Source organism: Gigantopelta aegis, chromosome 6 (genome assembly GCF_016097555.1).
Source record: "Gigantopelta aegis isolate Gae_Host chromosome 6, Gae_host_genome, whole genome shotgun sequence".
NCBI classification, from domain to species: domain Eukaryota; kingdom Metazoa; phylum Mollusca; class Gastropoda; order Neomphalida; family Peltospiridae; genus Gigantopelta; species Gigantopelta aegis.
Genome location: NC_054704.1, coordinates 62,223,932 through 62,248,113, shown reverse-complemented (window position 1 = coordinate 62,248,113; position 24,182 = coordinate 62,223,932). Strand labels below are relative to the sequence as shown.

Here is a 24,182-nt window from a genome sequence, read left to right as displayed (position 1 = left end):
CGTGGTCATGCGATCACCAATGATTGGAGAAGATCGATCAAAAGATCAAGCGTAGGTAATTGTGCGACTAATGGTGGCGATTGGCGACTGCTCAGACGATCGATCACAGCCTATTGTGAGATGGGTCGCTCGATCATATATAAAGGCTCGCGATCATGCATCAGCATCAGTAGTCATCTAGCTCTCAAGGAGTACACATCAAACTTTTCAACTGAAACTATAATTCGCTCCATCTGCAGTCGGGTCAACATAAGTTCGAGTCTTCTCGGCGGCATTGGTACACCTGCCATAGTGGGTGTTGTAGTGGAGAGTGACCCGAACCCCAAAAGCCACTCCAAATATACTGGTCTGTGAGCTAAAGACTGGTGGTACCACCAATCGTAAGGTCATGCAACCAGTCGGGACGGGCCATGACAGGTCGCACCACTGATTGTCAGGTGGCATGACCAGTAGCATGACGAATTGTGAGACTACTTGACCCGCGATTATGCACAACTGGTGGTATGACCATGTAAGACCGGTCTGCAACCTCTTACAATTTGGACCATTGACCTTGCTGCGACTGATTTTGCTCTGGTGATTACCTACGACCTCTGTGACCAGTTGCACACTCTTTCTACAATTTGCCAGTGATTCCAACATTTTTCGGCCGCAGCTAGGTTGTAACCTGGTCGCAGGCCCAGTCTGACTGGGGCTTTAGGCTCATGCCATGGAGGTCTTTCAAAATCCCATACTTTCACATGGTATCACAAGCTTTCTCGAGGTCAAAATAGACCGATACCAAATGCTGGTTATGGATGAAAGCATCCCTACAAAGCGTTTCAAATCTAACAAGATGATCGACTGTGCTATGTCTAGACCTGAACCCACATTGCACGTTAGTAAGCAATTTGTGGAACTCGAAATATCATCTATGGATGATGATTCTTTCCATGGTTTTACAAATGCAACTTGTTAAAGCAATTGGGTGATAACTGGTAGGATTTGTTGGATCCTTATCAGACTTAGGAATAGGAATGACAATGGCTTTTCTCCAATCGGAAGGAAAGTCACAAGAAATCCAGATTTTTGTTAAAAGATATTTAATAGAACCATTAAGGATTCAGGTAAGTGTTTTAAGAGTTAATAGTGTATTTCATCTGGTCCTACTTTAGTATCATGGGCTCTACATAGAGCATCCTGCAACTCCTGCAAAGAGAAGTGCCTGTTGTATACTTCAGCATTTTCAGATGAAAAGTTAATAGGTTGCTTTTCAGTTTTATTTCTGACAGATGTAAAAGCATCTGTACTAAAAGAAGAAGAGGAGTTATGAGAGACATTGTCTGCCTATGAATTGGCAATGTCACAATGAGACTTCACATCCATGTCATTGACAAACAAATGGCTATATTATTGGATTCTTGTTCCTAGATTGTACGTATCCTATTCCAGATAGATTTCACAGATGTTTGAGAACTCAAGTTGGAGACATAAATCAAACATTTTAATTTGTACATAAATTTAATTTAAAAGATAACAAATACATATATAATAAATAAATATTTGAACACAAAAAGCATTTTATGAGGTGATGTCTACAATTACAATGTATAGAGTGAAGATGATATTTATTTATTGCTAGGTAACAACAAAATGACAGCAAAGTATTTCTAAACAGCACTAATGATCTAATAAAACTTTTGATTACGTCAAAACCTGAGAGCAACAATATACAAAGCACACATAAACAAAGTATTTGAATTGGTCAATGTAGCAAATGTGCAGTTCATAATAAGCAGGATGAAGCAGAGGCAACCGAGCCATTTAATACTAATCAAAACTATGTGAAATCGTGTGGAATGATGTCTTTATTAAATTCATGCAGATAAAGTGTACCACTAGAATTAGCATTTACTTGAACTAGATGTTGATAAAAGGTATCTATATAACATCCTGACCATCTCGCTAGTAATAGTGAATACAGCACATAGCTCTATCTACATGCATACATCAGAGATGACTGGCATTGACCATCTCGCTAGTGATAGTGAATACAGCACATAGCTCTCTATCTACATGCATACACCAGAGACGACTGGCATTGACAATCTCGCTAGTGATAGTGAATACAGCACATAGCTCTCTATCTACATGCATACACCAGAGACGACTGGCATTGACAATCTCGCTAGTGATAGTGAATACAGCACATAACTCTCTATCTACATGCATACACCAGAGACGACTGGCGTTGACCAACAGATGTTTTCTAGAAGTCATTTTCATTCATAGGATAATTTAGCAGAATTATTAATTAGAGACAGTACTTGTAGTTAACAGAGAGCCTATTATTTCCAGTGTGTACAGAAACCTGAACAAGTATGTGTAGAAAGATAAACGCATGTGCTAAACTCATGTGCTATATGTACACATTATTACAAGTTGCTCATGTGTAGAAAGAGAAACTTGTGTGCTATACGTACACATTATTACAAGTTGATCCATATATGTAGAAAGATAAAACTCATGTGCTATACGTACACATTGTTACTAGTTACTCCATATGTGTAGAAATGTACAACTACCAGTACATGAAAATTAGAAATGTCACATTCAATTTCAAATCTCTCTCTACTAGTTGTAGTAACTGCCCCGGAGGATCCCTGTATCAAGTTTCTGAATGATACTATCTAAGCTCTTAGAAGAATTGATAGCTGATCAAAAGTTAATGAACAACTATGCTTGCCAGTATTGAGATATGTAGAAGATGAGAAGGATTCAATCTAATTAAAATTAGCTCCACTATTACATGTGGATCTAACACCAGCCAGTTGGAGCTCATGTCCACCAATCAAAACCTTACTTGCAGAATCCTGCCAGTGATTTAAAAATAATTTGAAAACATTCCGAATTATCCTTAGGGTATACGACATGTTTCGTGTGAATTATGAATGCCTTAAAACATGTTTTATTTTATAAAATAAATAATTTGTAATGTAAAACTGAAGACTGATTTAGTTTTTTTTTAATATAAATAAATAAATAATTTTTAATGTAAAATTAAAGACTGACAACCCACCCCGTACCTATTGGTATGGTTCGCTGTACTGCGGCCACTAAAATAGACTCGCCCGATATTTTTAGAATTTGTATGCTCCCAAATAACGTTATAAAAGGCGAAGTGTCATTGGTCAATATTTAAATTATTATTTACAGACGAAATGTTACCTGGACATTGGGGACTACGCAGTGTTGTTAGTTTTAAATCACTGGCAGGATTCTGCAAGTAAGGTTTTGATTGGTGAACATGAGCTCCAACTGGCTGGTGTAAGATCCACATGTAATTGTGGAGCTAATTTTAATTAGATTGAGAAGGATTTAGCTCAGTCCATACAGCGCTTGCCTGATGTATGATGAGTATCAATCACCCTCTATGTTCTTGGTGGTTTACAACTAAGGCTGCAGTATGCACCGTCCTGTCTATGGGAAAATGCATATAAAGGACCAAAAAGAGAAGCCTATGTTATGGCAACGAGTTTACAGTCTTTAGACCAAACAAAATGTCAAAATAACCAATGTTAAGACACCAAACACCTGTAGTTTAAAATGTGCTGAGATATTGTAAAACAAAAATATCCCTTCCTGTACAAGCTGGAAATCACAACCTCCCTAATAAAGGTGACTCTTAATGCAAGATTTACTTGAAAACATTACACCACAAACCCCAACAGTTGAATGCTGAGCATAGGTCCATGCTAACATTTAGGATTGTTGATACATTTCTATGGTTTTTATTCCTATTGAACAGAAATGCTCTGTTATTTTAAACTAAATTAGCATTCTTTGTCAATCATTAGCGTTATCAGCATTTTGTATTATAAGATAATAAATGCAAACCTCTGATGTGTGTAACTCGGACACCTATTGAGACAAGACCAAGATCTTAATACCGGTCTGTTCCTAGAAATACTCAATTCATACAGTATTAATATGCTAAATTAAAGTAATAATAAAGGTTGTTTAAAAAAAATATGTGGAAAAAAAAAGGAACTAATTTTAAATATATATTTTTAGAAGTATTTCTTTATTTTATAATATACATGTATATATAACCCAATTCAAACTTCTATACATGCTCCCAGTGTTACAAAAAGTAACAGAGTAATTGAAAATTTGGTCAGGATGATGTATGAAAATGAAATAACAATACTTACACTATACATCTTTGAATAAAGCTATGCAATTCAAATTTCTGCATAAAATTCTGATCACCAATGTGTTTGATAATAACTCTGGTGATTAAAAAGAAAATAAACCAAGCATTTTTCTCCCGTTTAAATAAAAAACAACAAAAAAACTCAGCTAAAAACACGCATTTTCAGATGGTAGGTTACCGATTTAAAATAACTTCTACCACCTACAGATTTTATACATTAACTTACAGCGAATGTCAGTTAAAGTGTTTATTTATATAAATACTTAAACGAATTAGGTTCCAAATCTAAACCATTCTGCTGTTGCCTACTTTCAAATATTTCTTGTTAACTCTGGCTTGTACATGTACCCCACCCGCCTGCTACCGATTTGATCGGGCTGCTGGTGCTCCCTTGCACCTGCCAGTGCAGGCAGTCCCTCCTCTCCCCTCCCCCCACCTTTCCTGTCATGGACGGAGAAGCCGGCCAAGGCCGGCTCTTGTGCCAACAACAGGCATGCGTTACAACAGCTTGTTCTGAATATGCACGTAAAACCCTATGACATGACATGACATTGTACATGTAGCTGATCTTAAATGCATTCTGGGACATTTAAATACCGAGGTAGCCACAAGTGTGGGATGAATGCCCTCCCCCAGCCACGGTGTTGATTTACTGAAAATGTAAATGAAGATGTAAAAACAGCACTCACTGACATCATTAACCAATTGTTGTTTATTGCTTCCCTCTTTACCAATACTGCTGGCAGGTATCTAGCTTAAAATATCTACAGCTATATGCAAAGTATCCTGACACACATGGACTATATATAATTCTGACATTTAATCTATTCACATAAAAGCTGAAAACTTTTTCATGTAAAATACTCATTATGTCTCAAATTTACAGTGCATATTATTATTTTTCAAAGATCAAAAACATTAAACTGAATTTCATTGACACACAACAACTACCGGTATTTACACACACAAATGAATTCGAAGATATAATTTACAAATTAAAAAAAAACTAATTTCAATGCTAACTTCCACACCAGCCTAATTGGTCACCATGAATTAAAGAAATATAATATGCAGATTTTAAATCATCTCTTTTGTTTTGATACTGAATTTAGAATGAAATTTTTTTAACAATATTCTTAGGATTTGATTTAATGTCAAAATTTATTAAAACATCAATTAACAACAAAATAAAAAACTATTAATATTTTCAGATTCATTAGGCTTCCGTATGACAGCCATGGCTGTATTACGTGTGTGCGTGTATACGGTCAAGATTCATTAGGCTTCCGTATGACAGCCATGGCTGTATTACGTGTGTGTGTGTGTATACTATGTTAAGATTCATTAGGCTTCCTGTACGACAGCCATGGCTGTATTACGTGTGTGTGTGTATACTATGTTAAGATTCATTAGGCTTCCTGTATGACAGCCATGGCTGTATTACGTGTGTGTGTGTATACTATGTTAAGATTCATTAGGCTTCCTGTATGACAGCCATGGCTGTATTACGTGTGTGTGTATACTATGTTAAGATTCATTAGGCTTCCCGTATGACAGCCATGGCTGTATTACACGTGTATACCATGTTGATATGAAATGCTGCCCAGTTTATCAGCAGCATTACAATGAAACTGTCTTCTACAGTTAGCTGTACTTCATGTTTGAAAGACATTATTTGCATTTCCTTCAAGCTAACTAGCACCAAAGTTTGCTCTTTCTGTTTTTAAGAAGTCATCTCTTGAAAGGTTTTAGACACGAGAAATCCTGAGACTAAAAGTTGACAATGGACAAGAAAAGTCAATGACAATTTTTGACCCATAAAGTTTGCTTTACGTTATATTGGACAAATGTTACTATTTGGTTTCTTTTATCTTTTAAAACTCTGAACATATTTGTTCTACATTTTTATTTCAAAATAAATGATGTTCTCTGCTCAATATGGAATGAACAATTATTTTAAATAACCAATGTAGAGCTAAGTTACAAGAGCCACATCCCATAGATCACATAAACGTTTCTGAATTTGAATGACATCAGTATTTGAATGTCATTTTGCATCTCCCTAAATATCAACAAACTGGGTGCATGATGCTTCTATTTTGAAAATGCAGGAGATGTTTGAGTGAAAAAATACTATTGAAATTTTTTTGTTTGAAGATTACTCATGCATTTAACAATGATTGACGAAAATATTGTACTTAAAAAAGCTATATTTATTGTGTATGAAGCAAAAATGATAGTGTGAAAATTGTCATAGACTTAAAAACATTAACCTTTCAACAATATTTCAACTATGCTTTTCATTCTTTACCTATGTTATCTGAAACCAAAATTAAACCAAACTACAATTTAATTATTAACTTGTGGTTTTTAAATCCTGACTTTAACCTATGTTTCTGTGGTTTTTGTTCATCACTAGATTTTAGATGGTACATTTCTTTAAATAATAAAACAAAATATTATGTAAACATTAATGCAATGTGTGTAACAATCTGCTTAATTTAATCATCAAAAGTTTCTACAGTCGAAGTCCTGGTCTCCATTCCACAAAGCGATCCTAGAGCTGAGATCACCTTAAATACGTAACTACCTTATGCACTCAAGGTGATCTTAGCGCTAAGACAGTTTTGTGGAACAGGACCCGCACTCAATCTGTAATGACATCACACGCAATTTGTATGGAGTTGTCATGACGTTCACGTCTCAAGACTCTATTAGAGTCTCGAGTTTAGACTCTAAAAGTTTTACAAGCACCAGGCCAGGGCCTTGGTTAATATAGATATTTTTATCCACACACTGCACTGAACACAAGCTTCATAATAATATTACAGAATAATCATTTCTCTTCGATTATAGGCACACAAAAGAACGTAACCATATAATATGCACCAACACACAGAATTACTTTGTGGGCTCTCTAGGTTTTTTAATACACAACATTTTCTTTAGCAACGTTTAGGAAACTTCCACTGGGAATAGGACAAAGAGTAGTAGATCTAATAACTGACTACATATTGGTCCAAGGTCATTCACATGCTCAAACAATTGAGACAATCTGTGACCAAGTTCTGCAATTCACAAAGATAACTCCAGTGAATGAAACCAATGGAACGACCATTGACATTTTGCACTCTTGATTTAGCAGGATAAGGCACAGAGTCTCATCCACCTGAAAACCAATCAGGCAGCCTCTGTGACTGAACACTTAGAAAGATCAGGTCTAGTTAACTTCCAATGTTTACCGTATATCTTCAACTACAAGTCAAACGTTTTCCATCACAATGTTGTTTTAAACTGGGGGGGGGGGGGGGTAAGTAAGAATTACTTTAACATTTATTGGTCATTTTTTATAGGTCGACTTATAAAAGGGACAATAATAAAAAAAAGTTTTCAGGGCTCGACTTACAGGCAAGGTTGACTTACTGGCAAAGATATACAGTAGGTGTGTGATTATTTTACACGTCAGATTCCTTAACTACTCTGTGATGAGCCGACAGTTTCTCATCAGTCTGTGCTGACTGTTTCTCATCAGTCTGTGCTGACTGTTTCTCATCAGTCTGTGCTGTCTGTTTCTCATCAGTCTGTTCTGACTGTTTCTCATCAGTCTGTGTTGACTGTGCTGACTGTTTCTCATCAGTCTGTGCTGACTGTTTCTCATCAGTCTGTGTTGACTGTGCTGACTGTTTCTCATCAGTCTGTGCTGACTGTTTCTCATCAGTCTGTGCTGTCTGTTTCTCATCAGTCTGTGCTGACTGTTTCTCATCAGTCTGTGCTGTCTGTTTATCATCAGTCTTTGCTGACTGTTTCTCATCAGTCTGTGCTGTCTGTTTCTCATCAGTCTGTGCTGTCTGTTTCTCATCAGTCTGTGCTGACTGTTTCTCATCAGTCTGTGCTGACTGTTTCTCATCAGTATGTGCCATCTGTGCTGACTGTTTCTCATCAGTCTGTGCTGACTGTTTCTCATCAGTCTGTGCTGACTGTTTCTCATCAGTCTGTGCTGTTTGTTTCTCATCAGTCTGTGCTGACTGTTTCTCATCAGTCTGTGCTGACTGTTTCTCATCAGTCTGTGCTGTCTGTGCTGACTGTTTCTCATCAGTATGTGCCATCTGTGCTGACTGTTTCTCATCAGTCTGTGCTGACTGTTTCTCATCAGTCTGTGCTGACTGTTTCTCATCAGTCTGTGCTGACAGACCTCTGTCACGGGGAAGTGATGGTTCTCCATTGTTTGAAGAGGAATGTCCTCCATCGTGTGAAGAGAAGAGTGCATCACTATGTGGAGGTGATAGTTCCTCGTCACTTTGTGGAAGTGACTGTTCTTCTTCATCTGTGGTTTGGCATTTTCCCTCATCTGGCAGGGCAACACAAACGTTTACAGAGACATTCTTTTCAGCATCGTCATTCTTCTCATCTTCAAACACACAGTCCCCTCCTATCGCTTGCAAGTCGGGTTGCTCAGCTGTGTCAAGAGACAGTATTTGTTGTGAGACAGACTGGTCACTAGTGTTCGAGGTGGAAAGCTCACTGCTCGAGACAGATTGTAGACTGGTGTCCAGGGAGGACAACTCCGTGACAGAGTGTTTGCTTGTATCCGAACAAGAGACTGCCGACGACTGAGGTGAACATGGTTCTAATCCCTCTGATGATCTTTGTAGACTGGTGTCCAGGGAGGACAACTCTGTCACAGAGTGTTTGCTGGTATCCGAACAAGAGACGGCCGACGATTGAGGTGAACATGGTTCTACTCCCTCTGATGATGATCTTTTTGCCTGTGGAATGGCTGATGGAGATGATCCCTTTGACTCGATGATGAACGTTCCTGAGCGCCGCTTGAGTCGCCGCTCAAAGGAATCATCTCCATAGCAGCGGCGTAATGTTGCTTCCGCGTCACCAGCAGTGGAAGTGAGACCCTTCCTAACTGGGTCCGGTGACGACTTCCCACTGCTGGGAGGAGAATGGCTGATCTGGCGATGGTAGACGTTGTCAGAGGACGTCGAAGATTCCTGGATCATGCGCCACATTAACTCCTCGTAGTCCATCGACAGCCTCTTGTTCGTCTTGCTTTCCTTGTCATACTTTTTCATCAGGTTCTGACACTTCCCATGAAGCTGTCTGTAAAATATGTTGATAAGATTATAGATATGAAACAAATTTATATTAAGAAAATATACATGTCAAACTAAGCCCCTACTATGCATGATTGAATTTGATGATAAACAGCTTACCAAATAATTTATACCGAAAGATTCATACAATAAATGTAAACATGAATAATACATTATACAAACTGAAATGTTAAATGTTTCAACATGTTTATAATGTCAATGCCCTGATGATACATAGAGCTCAAACCCACTACTGGTGAGTTGAAAGCTGTACAGAAACAGTGTGAAACCTACTTGGATAATAACAATTACAGGATCCAGATGAAAGTGGTGGGAAAAGGATTCAACCGTGTGTACAACAAATCTGTTCTCCCCAACTTACTTTTCATGATCTGTCTTTATGTTCACAATAGCCTCCAAGTTTTCAATTTTTTGTTGACAAGAAATCAGCTTCTCTTGCACAATGGGCAACTCTTCAAGCTGAAACATAATTTTGTCAAGAATGACTTTAAATGAAAAAGATCCATACCTAAATCACCTACATCTTATCTTATTATAGGAAAACATCGAAGTGACGCAGAAAGAAACATTTTCATCATCAATATTTGTTTGTCCTGACAAGTGGAAATTTGCTCGGACAAGCAAAATGTACATCAGTGGTTGTCCAGTGGACAAGTCAAAATTTTCAATGCAGTTTCATTTTCAGCAATCAAAACTAATGTCCTTGCACTTGAATAAAACTAACAACGTATTTGGACAAGTGAAAGTATTGGCGGACAAGTAGATTTCTAGATATATTTGTCCGGGGGACTAGTGAAAAGTTCTTCTTATTTCTTTCATTGATCATGAGTTTTAAATATCCAGTCACTAGGTGCTGTCTAACATGAAGTTGATCAGAATACAAATGACTGCTAGAAACTAGCCAGCATCAGCTCATGTTGTTAAGCTGTGTAACCTATGAATACTAGAAACTAGCCAGCATCAGCTCATGTTGTTAAGCTGTGTAACCTATGAATGCTAGAAACTAGCCAGCATCAGCTATGTTGTTAAGCTGTGTAACCTATGAATGCTAGAAACTAGCCAGCATCAGCTCATGTTGTTAAGCTGTGTAACCTATGAATACTAGAAACTAGCCAGCATCAGCTCATGTTGTTAAGCTGTGTAACCTATGAATACTAGAAACTAGCCAGCATCAGCTCATGTTGTTAAGCTGTGTAACCTATGAATGCTAGAAACTAGCCAGCATCAGCTATGTTGTTAAGCTGTGTAACCTATGAATGCTAGAAACTAGCCAGCATCAGCTCATGTTGTTAAGCTGTGTAACCTATGAATGCTAGAAACTAGCCAGCATCAGCTCATGTTGTTAAGCTGTGTAACCTATGAATGCTAGAAACTAGCCAGCATCAGCTCATGTTGTTAAGCTGTGTAACCTATGAATGCTAGAAACTAGCCAGCATCAGCTATGTTGTTAAGCTGTGTAACCTATGAATGCTAGAAACTAGCCAGCATCAGCTCATGTTGTTAAGCTGTGTAACCTATGAATGCTAGAAACTAGCCAGCATCAGCTCATGTTGTTAAGCTGTGTAACCTATCTCAAACACACCAGTTCCTCTATGTAGAACTTACACAAGAAGAGTGGGCCATGGCAGTTCAAGTCGTCGTATCAGATTTATCTCAGACATCAAGGCAGTATTATTGCTAATAATATTATTGCTGTCTTCAGATAATACAACAAAATATCAAAAGAAAAATCTGTAATTTTGGAAAACTGTAAAAGAACAAAATGTAAGATTTAACTTACATGTTTTTCAAGATCCATGTTTTTAAGGCGAAGTTTTTGTATCTCTTCATTTCGCATTTCAACGACCGTCTTCAAGCTCTCAATTTCCTTAGGCAAGTTTTGGTATGGCTGTAGAGCAAGCTGAAATATAACCCCAGAAATGTAAACATTTAGAGTTATCTTGCAATCACTACACACAATTGCTAGATATGATGACCACCCAATAGATATATTTCTATATTTTCAGTTGGCCACCACTGACAGAGCCAGTGAAATATTTGTTTGTGTTTTAAATGGATGTTACTGTCTGTTAACCACAAAATGATAGAGCAGAAGCCAAATGTGTCTACAATTACCCAAATCTTCACAAATTCACTGAGCAGACTCAGCCTGTGCATACTAACTTACATGCACACGAACGTCGGAATCTCGGAGAAGAGCCTCCTCACTGGCTTTAGCGCGTCGCCGGTTTTCTTCACACTCCATCTTCATCATCTCTACTTTCTCCTGGAAACACAGCACACCATCAACCACTTCATGTACATAATATAGTTAAACACAGCACACCATCAGACACTTCATGTACATCATATAATTAAACACAGCACACCATCAGACACTTCGTGTACATTGTATAATTAAACACAGCACACCATCACACACTTCATATACATCATATAATTAAACACAGCACTCCATCAGACACTTCATATACATCATATAATTAAACACAGCACACCATCAGACACTTCATGTACATCATATAATTAAACACAGCACTCCATCAGACACTTCATATACATCATATAATTAAACACAGCACACCATCAGACACTTCATGTACATCATATAGTTAAACAGCACACCATCAGACACTTCATGTACATCATATAATTAAACAGCACACCATCAGACAGTTCATATATGTTGTATAATCAAACACAGCACACCATCAGACACTTCATATATATCATATAATTAAACACAGCACACCATCAGACACTTCATGTACATCATATAATTAAGCACAGCACACCATCAGACACTTCATGTACATCATATAATTAAACAGCACTCCATCAGACACTTCATGTACATCATACAATTAAACACAGCACACCATCAACCACTTCATGTACATCATATAATTAAGCACAGCACTCCATCAACCACTTCATGTACATCATATAATTAAGCACAGCACTCCATCAGACACTTCATATATACTATATAATCTCAGACAGTAATCTCACACAGCTACTGATCTCACATAACCATTGATCTCAAACTGCTACTGATCTCAATCAGTGATCTCACACAGCCAGCAATGTTTAAATAACAAGTGATCTCATAAAACCAAAAATCTCACACAGCAACTGACTTTATAAAATTAATGATGCACATTAAGATGAATATATAAGTCCAACTATAAACCAAGTTTCACTGTCTAGGAAAAGTTTGTGAGAAAGGAACCTAAATAAAAAATTTTAACATTTACTAAATTTTTCAAAAATTTGAATATTTGCCTCTGTCAGACAAATGACAATTTGACCTTACCTGAGTAACATATCAAAATATTTGTCAATCTAAACCAAAAAGTATAATTACTGGTACAGAGCAAAAGACTTGTGTTCTAAGGCAGGTTTCAAGTTCATTTAATTTATTTCATTTACATTGTAAACCGTCAGTAACCTGTGAGTGTTAAGTCAAGTCTTACCCCGAGTGCAAGCTTTATGCTTTCAAATCTATTTGTCATGTCATCCACCTTACTGCTGTGTTAAGTCAAGTCTCACCCCGAGTGCAAGCTTTATACTTTCAAATCTACTTGTCATGTCATCCACCTTACTGCTGTGTTAAGTCAAGTCTTACCCCGAGTGCAAGCTTTATGCTTTCAAATCTACTTGTCATGTCATCCACCTTACTGCTGTGTTAGTCAAATCTCACCCCGAGTGCAAGCTTTATACTTTCAAATCTACTTGTCATGTCATCCACCTTACTGCTGTGTTAATCAAGTCTCACCCCGAGTGCAAGCTTTATACTTTCAAATCTACTTGTCATGTCATCCACCTTACTGCTGTGTTAGTCAAATCTCACCCCTAGTGCAAGCTTTATACTTTCAAATCTACTTGTCATGTCATCCACCTTACTGCTGTGTTAATCAAGTCTCACCCCGAGTGCAAGCTTTATACTTTCAAATCTACTTGTCATGTCATCCACCTTACTGCTGTGTTAATCAAGTCTTACCCCGAGTGCAAGCTTTATACTTTCAAATCTATTTGTCATGTCATCCACCTTACTGCGATGCTGCTTATGTAGTTCTGAAAGATAAAACAAGTACATTAAATATTATGTAGTTCTGCAATGTTTTAAAATATGTTAATAATACAAAACATGAAAACAAATTTAATTAATGTCACAAACAAAGGAGTTGTGCTTATCGTTTAATATCAAACGATTATTATAGTGTTAATATTAAGTGAAGTTTGTCATTACATAGACAGTTAAAAGAATCATGTTCTCCTGAAGAAGCTAGGCAGCTGATGCTGCCAACATGATAGTTAATATTGTAACAAAATTAACAATATTTAACATTTTCAAGTTGGTGATTTTTGCATGGTGATTTGTAAGTATCACAGCAGAGTTGCAATAATTGGGATTTATCTTGCTAGTTTGTATTTGTTGTTTTTCTAACATTTATCTTAGCAGTATAAATACCGGTTCAAACTAACGATTGCAGTGTACTGCTCATAAACTGTGTGGGGTTTTTAATTACAATTGCTGTTGCTTGAGAAATCGGTCTCGGAAACTTTTTTGGCTAGTGGCTTTTTTGTCAGACTATGTATACTGCAGGTCAAGTAATCGTATTCCGCCACCCATGTCACATTCACTTATGGGGGGGGGGGGGGAATTCCTTTCATAAAGATGACCATCGCTATAAAGTAGAAATATTCAAGGTTTTTTTTAATGAATTCTGGTACGGCACTTTTTTCTATTTTTAAAAACACATATTGATATAGATACTTTGGACAGGCATCTTCCCAACAAAGAACTCTTATTTTTCGTAATGAATACTCCTTTAAGAGTTTGTTTATGTAATGTTGACACATGTAGTCTACTTAATATATAAATAATTATATATGCTAGTATAATTTTCTCTGACGTGCAAAATGTAGTAAAAATTGGTGCAACGTTGAAGTATAAAAGTTTGCAACAAATTATGTTTTAAGTTACAAAAAATAACAGTATATTAAATATATATGCTGTTGGCAGGTGGCAAGTGTAAAAATAACACACCAATTTCACTTGTTTACTTCTGCACAGACAGTGGGGGAATAGCAACAGATAGGGTTAAACTGACGTAATTAAATGTTACCCAACAAGAAAATGGATCACATCCATTGTCAGATGTACAACATATTTACAGATGCAGTGTTGGTTTAAAGGTCATGCAATGATACAGCAGTATATGTGGAATCTGTGACTGGAGAATGATGTTAACAAACTACAAGTAGCTGAGAGAAAACCTATTTGTACACCATGATATAACAAGGCCTCTTTCAAACTACAAGTAGTTGAAGAAAACCTATTTGAACACTAAATTACAACAGGACCCTCTTTTAGACTACAAAACCTAAGTTATAACAGGGCCTCTTTCAAACAACCTGAAACAGACCAAATATGTTATGGGGAAAGGTTAATTCAGTTGGCTTTTCAGTGACATTATATCACTGAACTACTGAATACTGTGCCAACTTCTACGTCATGGCAAAGATCAGCCTACAATAATACATAATTCCAATCCTCTAAAGTATAAAGGTGATAAAACCTATCACCAAGACTAACAACTACAATGGCCATGTTATACTAGTTTTCACAACTCTTCATATAGATATCAGTTTTCACGGCCTAAATATTAAAACTGCTGCCATTTTATGTCCCCCTCCCCACAGCAAACACCCACATTTGTTTTGGATAATTACTGGAAGTAAATATTGTACCTAGCAACTGTATTATAGAATGTGATAAATTAATCAGTTGTTTGTATTATAGTATGGTGTTGTGTGTGTTTTCCTTCTCCCATAATCAAAATAGTAAATTAATCCTAGCTAGTAATAGGACCACACTGAGACATTGAGTGTCACTATTTGTGAAGGAAATTTCTTATAATATGGCCATGTTCCTCGACCGACTGACAGACTGCTGTCGTTGTGAAGTCAGTCAAGTATGCAAGACCCCCTAATCTGTGTATTACAATACACATTCAATTATAACCACAGTACATTACTAGACACACTTGTTATCTTAGCAGATCAAGTCAGGTTTTCTCCTTTCAAACACGCTTAAACACACAGTAATGATGACCTACCAAGTAATATTGAAACTTAATCTTATTATAACTTGTTATCTTAAAACTTTTAGTTTGATTCATGTCTTTCTGCAAAGTTTGTTTAGAATTTTGTTGGTTTGGTTGTTAAGAAATAAGCAACCATCATCTGAAAACCACAAGACCTCAACATGGACTGGGTCGACAGTCAACATGCCCTGAACCCAGTTGTGGACACCATGTCCAGGTATGGCTAAACCTTAAATGACTGTCAGCATGGACAAATTGTTCAGTTTGATCCTGTTTAGTTAGAACACCTAAAATAAGTGAACAGTTAGTCTACAAATACAAACTGCAGATTGATTTGGCCTATCCAGAGAATTAAGCGATTTCACATTCATAATATCTAATAAAAATCAGTTAAAAATCTATATACATTAGGATATAAAAATAGAAAACTGACAAACACAAGAATATATGTATATATTCACACACGCCCAAACACACACACACACAAATTAGAATACCTTTCATGCAACTGATTACGTCTTGAAGAAATGGTTTCCCGTTTTTGGCCATTTTGAGTTTAACAATGTTAAACATCTACCATACAAGCTATTCTTTTTGTCCGAACTGTTAGTTTAGTACTGGAGCACACAATACATCCTGCATGGTATACTGACAAAAGTCTTTGAATCTCTCCAAGAATCCCGTTAAGTTTTCAGTTTAGTTGTCTCCAGACGGCTGAGCACAAACTGGAGTTGTAGCTTTTCTCTTACTTCACAGAAGAAAGTTACTTATGCTGTCACCCTTACAAAAACTGATGTTTTTTTGACATATACTGTCAGTGATGTTAGCAAGTAGATATCTGTACCATCCACAAAGACACCTCTCAAATACATCTGATATCACAAAGCAACAGTTGAAAATGCGAATGAATAACAAATGTTACGTCATCATCAAAAAGGTAGAAATCTAATCCTGTACAGACACTAGGACTGACACTAGACACTGCACTGGTAAATCCTTTCTCCGCTTACAGAAGCCATCTGTAATATCAGCTTTCACCTGAAGCAGGTACTTGTCCCAAGCCTGTCAGCAAGTTATTTATAACACTGGCCTATCATATTCACTCAATATAGGTATACAGATCAGCGAATTACTGGGGAGAGTCACAATAACAGGTGGAATTTCAACTGTGTATAGTTTGACCATTTACAAAGGTACAAGTCTATTTTCATACTGCTGGCTCAAATCAAGTGTACATATGTGTTTATATATACTGCAAGATCATGGTATTAAACTGCATGCTTTCCAATTTCTTCTGTAAATACTTTATGAAGAAATCATTGTTGATGTAAGTATTAATCTTCCATAAACTGGATGCATGGTATTATTTAACTGATTACATTATCATAGGTGGACTTTCCCTAACCTCAGTGAGTAAATATTTAATGACCACCAGCAATGAAAACCTCTTGTGCTTCCTAAGAAGACAAACACCAAATAAGCAGTACTGGGGGTGGCACAAAGACTGGAGGGGGTGGTGGTGGTGGTATACAAATAATAGCTGTTATACTATAATATGATCAAAGTGGAAAACTGTGTATAATTTATCCCTCATTAGTGATTTAAAAGTGTAACCTATTTGGCAACATCAGGTGTTATTTTATAAATGTATGTGCCTCAGTTACATTCAACAAAGAAAATTAACTATGTAGTACTAGAAAGAAAGAAATGTTTTATTTAATGACGTACTCAACATATTTTATTTACGGTTGTATGGCATCAGACATATGGTCAAGGACCACACAGATTTTGAGAGGAAACCCGCTGTCGCCACTACATGGGCTACTCTTTCCGATTAGCAGCAAGGGATCTTTTATTTGCGCTTCCCACAGACAGGATAGCACAAACCATGGCCTTTGTTGAACCAGTTATGGATCACTGGTCGGTGCAAGTGGTTTAACTAGTACTAGAGTTTAATGGTAGGCATTTTCTTTATTTGTGTTGTGTTGGGTCTTCATACTGTTTAATAATACACTATCATGTTAAAACAGCATTCTGAGAGTACTGCTAAAGCAATACCTTTTCCCTACCAGGACCCACAAATTTTCATATCTCCTAAGTTCAAGAGCCGTAACTCTATGAAAAAATGGGTAAATTGCCACAAAAGTCAAACTTGATCTGTAACAGTACATGATAAAACTAGACAAAATATTAGCTGAATATTTTGAGGCATTGTAAAAACAAAGGTAAAAAAAACTATATGTGGGACAAACAGACAGACGGACAAACAGACAGACAGACAGACAGGCAGAACGAAGGTGACAAAACCTATTGTCCCCTCTGGTTGGATCAGTAGGAGATGAATAAAATGGGGTTGTGTTATATCTTAGAATATGAGCTATTTCCTAATCAAAACGAATATACACTGAATAAACATTTAATAAACATCTTGTTACTTCTACTAGCCAGCTGAGTAACATTATACATTCACACCCAGGCATTGATACAAGACTTCATCCAATGCCCCCTCTCATTCTGCCCTTAATACCAAGCCTCAGGAGCTAATTACGAGACCACTAAATAATTTATGGCCGTGCCTGCTAGTGAATGAAAATCAAAATGTGAAGAGCACATTTGATGGCTGCCAGGCCACTAACTGCTTTACTTAATTGTGTATGTACAACAATTTATGTGAATTTCCCATGCACATCCTTCATAAACATAACCGTTTATGTCATATGTGTCCTGACACAGAAATACAACAGCAAAATTAAGTTTCTGAAAGCTGGTGAGTATATACAACTACCAACCATAAAAAAAAGAATGAAAGAAATGTTTTATTTAACGACGCACTCAACACATTGTATTTACGGTTATATGGCATCAGACATATGGTTAAGGACCACACATATATTGAGAGAGGAAACCTGCTGTCGCCACTTCATGGGCTACTCTTTTCGATTAGAAGCAAGCGATCTTTTATATGCATCATCCCACAGACAGGGTAGTACATACCACGGCCTTTATTATACCAGTCGTGGTGCACTGGCTGGAACGAGAAATAGCCCAATGGGCCCACCACGGGGATCGATCCCACACTGACCGCGCATCGAGCAAGCGCTGTACCACTGGGCTACGTCTTGCCCCCACCAACCTATAAAAACAATTTATATTTTCTCTACGAAGGAACACCATCTACCTAAGATTCAATCCCATTTAATATATTTAATATACATTGTTGGGATTCCCACCAGTATTCCTGACTACATGGTATGTGCTCTCCTGCCTGAAGGTTATTTCTACCCGTAACCGTATACAGAGTGTGGTGACTGAATCTCTGAATGGACATTTTATTCTTATTATTTGTGACTATGCATCATGGCCATTATTCTCAAATATACCACCACAGCCTGACATAGACTTGGTAGTTAAAATATACGCTGTAACTTTTATGACAATTCTGAGGTTTTATGTCAGTAATGTTACACTTGACTGACATAGACTTGGTAGTTAAAATATACGCTGTAACTTTTTTATGACAATTCTCAGGGTTTATGTCAGTAATGTTACCAGTTACACTTGACTCATTAACTTAAACACATACTATATGTAAATAAGTATCCTAGATGATACATTACAGTACTTATAGTTAATGCAGTTTATTTAATTAGGTAATACAAATGTGTGTTCATTAATTATTTACTTTAGTACCAAACCAGGGTTATTCCTATACTAATTTAACATCATATTTATGATAACACATTCAATAACAAAACACATCTAAAAACATACATATAACTTGTTAAATACTACCTTGCTTGACACTTATTGCTTGTGACTAATGTTAATGAACATGAACTATAAGAAGACGACTACAGTTTAAGTGAACGTCAAATGCCTTCTTACATACATTCTTTACAGTGACTAACACTGTATTGTTATGTAACAGTCTGGAGGTAGAGCTAAGCAGCCTTCCTAAATCAAAGAATGGTGCATCACTGGTACAAACTTAAATTGGATGATTTATTCTAAATGCTTAAATATTAAAAATATATTTGTGATTGCAGTTTCAACAATTACCCTGTATGTAACATCGCCCACTGTGTGTTAACCACATGACTTTATCCTCATCAAAATACATGCCTTTGCTAGTCTATAAATTTTACACTCATGTTTACTCAATTTTGGATGTCGTATTATCTTATTGGTGAATAATCAGTTACATGATGTTTGGCATTTTCCAGTAAGTGGAAACACTGCTGCTATGCTGTTGTATTTCAGGTGTAATTTTGGTTTAATTTAACACTGCTTTTATGAACACTACGTCACACTTACTGCAAACTTCAATTCATCAAATTCACAATGTTAGTGTATAATTGTTGTGACATTCACTAAGGGTCAATATAATTTAACAATGGACTAGGTGCAAATTGAAAACATTTTGGTGACATCATTATAGGATATTAAACGAGCTTCCATTTTATGCCACGAATAAAAAACATTCTGAACTGTCACCAGCTAAAGCAAATAAAAGGAACATAAATCTGATACGAAATTGAAAGAAGTTTAATATCCTAATAATTACACATTATTAATTTTAATTTATATCTTTGAAAAAAACCCCACCTAAAATTAATTAAAATGTTTTCCTTTTTGAAAATAGACTGCGAAATGATACATGAGAATCTAGTTTGGAAAGTTCCTGATTTGTCCAACAAAACTATAGTTCAAATAATTATAATTATGATAGTAATTTTCGTAAAGTTTGAATAAAAACAAATATTATAAAACAATTGTGACTCTTTATGATCATTTTGCTTTTTTTCTGACAATGTCAGTGTAATAAGGCCTTGTCTGTGTGTCCTTGAAATATTCACTTTTGATTAGTGAAGTTTACATGAAAATTTGACAGCTGCATAAAGAAATTAAATGAACACATGGATTTTAAATACAGAAATAAGTTTATTTTTAAATTTCCAATTAACTGGATATGATGATGGAACAACAAACTGTCAAACATCATGACTTGAGGGGTTCATTTGATTGACCAAACAATGGCATTAGCCAACCTTATGACAACAAGGTGCTACAAATCACTTTATTTTCTAGTGAAACATAACACGTTGATAGAAACCAAGATATTTTCAACCGTATGGATAATAATAGTGGACAAGTTGTACTTCCAATATTATCATAAACTCTCAGTTCAAATGTGTTCATACAACAAAACAACTAACAGAAAAAAGTAGGTCACACAAGAATGTACACATAAAATCCAGTTTTACGACATGAGTAATTATATCTACGTTACCACTGTACAACAACAGTAACTTGCCTTCCATCTGGTGGTCATGTTTTGTGCGAAGAGTTTCTATTTCCTCCAGATGAGACAATCTCATGGAATCCAGAGCTCTCTGGTGGTCAATGCGCTGATCAGATACCTGCAAAGATCACACATCCAATATATGGCAACCAAACGGCAACTGGGTAGCATCAATCCGACAAGCAAGAGATTACTTTCTGTCTCCATTATACAACACACCATGTAATATTTATAGTATCTTTTTACTACTGTGTAATCGGTTTCCATGCCAATTAGAGTGGCCATATTTGCTCTATTATAATAGTCTGCCATATAAATAAACAAATTTAGCAACTTCTAGCGAGTTTGTGTTATTCGCATTAATAATATTATGCATTTATTTCTGTGTTGTATATATGTCCCACGTTATAAAAACATAACCCACCCCCAAAATTAAAATTCTAACATATTTATAAAACAGAACTAAAAAACAATTCATTGTAGACGAGACTGACTAATTGTTCACCAGTCAAGCAAGCAATCGACTATCCCATTTCTATTCTATCTACTCTCTACCTTTTATTACTATATATATTAAAAAATATTAATTATGTTAAATATTTTATGCCACTGGACATTATTATGTTTTATATATATATGATTATGAATATTGTCTGATGTCCATCTTGTTCAGGAGAGTCCATCTTGTTCAGGAGAGCACTTATATAGGCTCTGCCTGTTGTGCAATCCTTTTGATTCTTTTTTGGTAAATAAAATATCAAATGTGATGATTGCAGGGTCTTAATCTGCCCACCATCACTCGCATTAATTTAGAAATGCATTAATTTCAGGATCTACAGTATATATTTGTGTGTAATCTTATTGATATACAAACCACCAACCACACAAACTGAACTAAATACAAAACCAAATCAAGCAATACAAATATTGTTTAAACCACCTTTGGAAGTGAAGTACTCATTAAAGTGAATTATATATATTTGTGTGTAATGTACAAACCACCAACTAAACAAACTGAACTAAATACACAACCAAATCAAACAATACAGAGTGAAGAAATTCTGCTTAATGGACAGACATACTTTGTTTTAGAAACTTGAAAGGGTCTCAGTAAGTTGGGCAATTTATGGCCACGGCTTTTACAAATTAAAGCAATAAAATATGTTTTCAGTTAGTAATTTACCATAATATTGGTGACACACAAAACAGTATTTTCACTGGTACTTTTTGAAACAACTAACAACCAACTATGCAACAGTCCTAGACAGAGAGCCCAGATAGCAGAGTTGTGTGCCCAGGACAGCGTGCTTGAACCTTAATTGGATATAAGCACGAAAATAAGTTGAAATGAAACAAACAGATTTTTACTTACAGTTTCACTGTGGCATTCCTTGATGCAAGCAATCACTTGGTCATGATGCACATGTACTGCAATAAACAACAAAAGCTCAGTACACGGTTTTCATATTTATAACTTGGCCTATTTGTGTTTTTTAAAATGCATTGACATTGTGTTAAATCTGGTTCTGTGGAGCCATCACTGTGTTGAATCTTAACAGCTCACTCAACTGATCCAATTTGAAGGACAGATTCCTGAGATGTTCACATTCCAATAAGTATCACTGGTATATAAACAACTAATAGTTTCTGGCACGAGCCCTTTTGTAGATTGTTTTCTAACAAATGTCTCAAGAAGATCAATCCTTTGAGCAAGCTTTAGCAAGCTTTAGCGAGCTCCAAGGATTGATTTTCTTCAGATGAGTGTCAGAAAAACTATCTACAAAAGGATGAAGGAAGGAAGGAAGGAAATGTTTTATTTAACGATGCACTCAACACATTTTTTTACAAAAGGATGAGTGCCAAACATATTTTCTGGTTCAATCAGTATTATAATTTTAGTACAATTATTATAAAATTCACTGCATTTTATTTTTGTACTTACACCTCTCAGCTGATATGTATTATGCCACCAGAAAAACAAATTATGCAATGTTATATATTACGTGACAACATGGATACTACAATGTTCTCAGTTGTATTACTGTGGTTTTCTTTTTATTGTCAGTAATATTTTTGTCAGACCAATTTTATGAAACAGATCAACATATAACAAATATGCCTGTGAGATAAATATAATAAACAAACTGTGTTCAAAATAGTAGGGAAAACAAAATGTAAGAAATAATATAAGAACAAAATATTTTTATAGACTGAGTTACCAGAAGCTTCAACACATTTTAAGTATCACTTGACTGTAAGCAGGTACACGATATGCCCGTCAGGAGTTTAATGGAAAACCATTGATATTAATCAATATGTTACTAGTATGATTCAATTCTAATTGTGAGAAATTTTTGCAATGGGATGTATGAACAGTTTGTTTTGGACCAACTACTGATGATACTGTATTCATTGGAGAAGGTGCTGGGAAACACTGCTCAAGGCATGAAAGCTTACAGACAGTATGGAACTAACTATATATTTAAACCTAATCTTGAATGTCACATGGCATCTGTGGGTCATATTACGTTTAGAAATTGAAACTGGCATCTTAAAATACACAAAACATTGACATATGCATTTGGTTCTGCTAGAGATCAAGCTCTAAAAAACCTAGCCATGAGATGCAGTCTGTATATCGGCAGGAAAGAAAAACCATACACTGAATTTCTAGATTTACTGGAACTAAACTCTGAGAATGGATGTTCTATAAGTTCAAGTTTTAACAATCAGAACAACTGGCTATGAAAAGACGTCACTAACCATGGTGCTCGCCTGCACTGCATATACATGGAAACTACCACCCATGGTTATTTTTAAGAGCGTTACAATACCCAGCGAAAAAATCCCAGCTGGAATTGTAAGATGTAGTAACAAGAGTACCGGTGAGGCACACGATACACCGGTCAGAAGTTTGATGGAAAACCATAGATATTAATGAATATATTACGGGTATGATTCAATTCTAATTATGTGAAATGTTTGCAATGGGATGGATGAACAGTTTGTTTTGGACCAACTACTGATGATACTGTATTCATTGGAGAAGGTGCTGTCTGATTAATAATGTACTGACTTCTTCAAAGGTTAAACAAGATTTTCCTATGATGTTCAGAATATAGACAAATTATCTGATTTATTTGTATCACAGTGACTTAGTAATAGTATGCGACACACTGCCAGCCCAAATTGTTCCTACACGTGATGTTTGATAGTCTTGTATGCATCTGTGTGCAAGATATGGCCCGGACTAGGATTTACTGTTACGCACAGTAGACCATGAATAGTAGGTCACAATGACCTAGTAATAGAATGTGACACACTGCCATCCCAAGTTGTTCCTACACGTGATGTTTGATAGTCTTGTATGCATCTGTGTGCAAGATATGGTATGGACTAGGATTTACTGTTACGCACAGTAGACCATGAATAGTAGGTCACAGTGACCT

The 24,182-nt window shown here is 36.1% G+C and overlaps 1 protein-coding gene across 1 annotated transcript in view; it reads right to left on the bottom strand.

Moving 5' to 3' along the window:
- Nucleotides 1-4,042: 4,042 nt before the first annotated feature.
- Nucleotides 4,043-24,182, bottom strand: part of LOC121374428 — an 86,424-nt gene continuing 66,284 nt past the window's right edge. The window contains exons 12-18 of the mRNA XM_041501530.1: nt 22,106-22,161; nt 20,746-20,851; nt 13,322-13,395; nt 11,486-11,584; nt 11,099-11,218; nt 9,680-9,777; nt 4,043-9,304 (exon numbers count right to left, since the gene is read on the bottom strand). Of these exons, the coding sequence (XP_041357464.1) occupies nt 7,651-9,304; nt 9,680-9,777; nt 11,099-11,218; nt 11,486-11,584; nt 13,322-13,395; nt 20,746-20,851; nt 22,106-22,161 (2,207 nt within the window). The 3' untranslated portion in view covers nt 4,043-7,650. The remainder of the gene's footprint in view (nt 9,305-9,679; nt 9,778-11,098; nt 11,219-11,485; nt 11,585-13,321; nt 13,396-20,745; nt 20,852-22,105; nt 22,162-24,182) is intronic.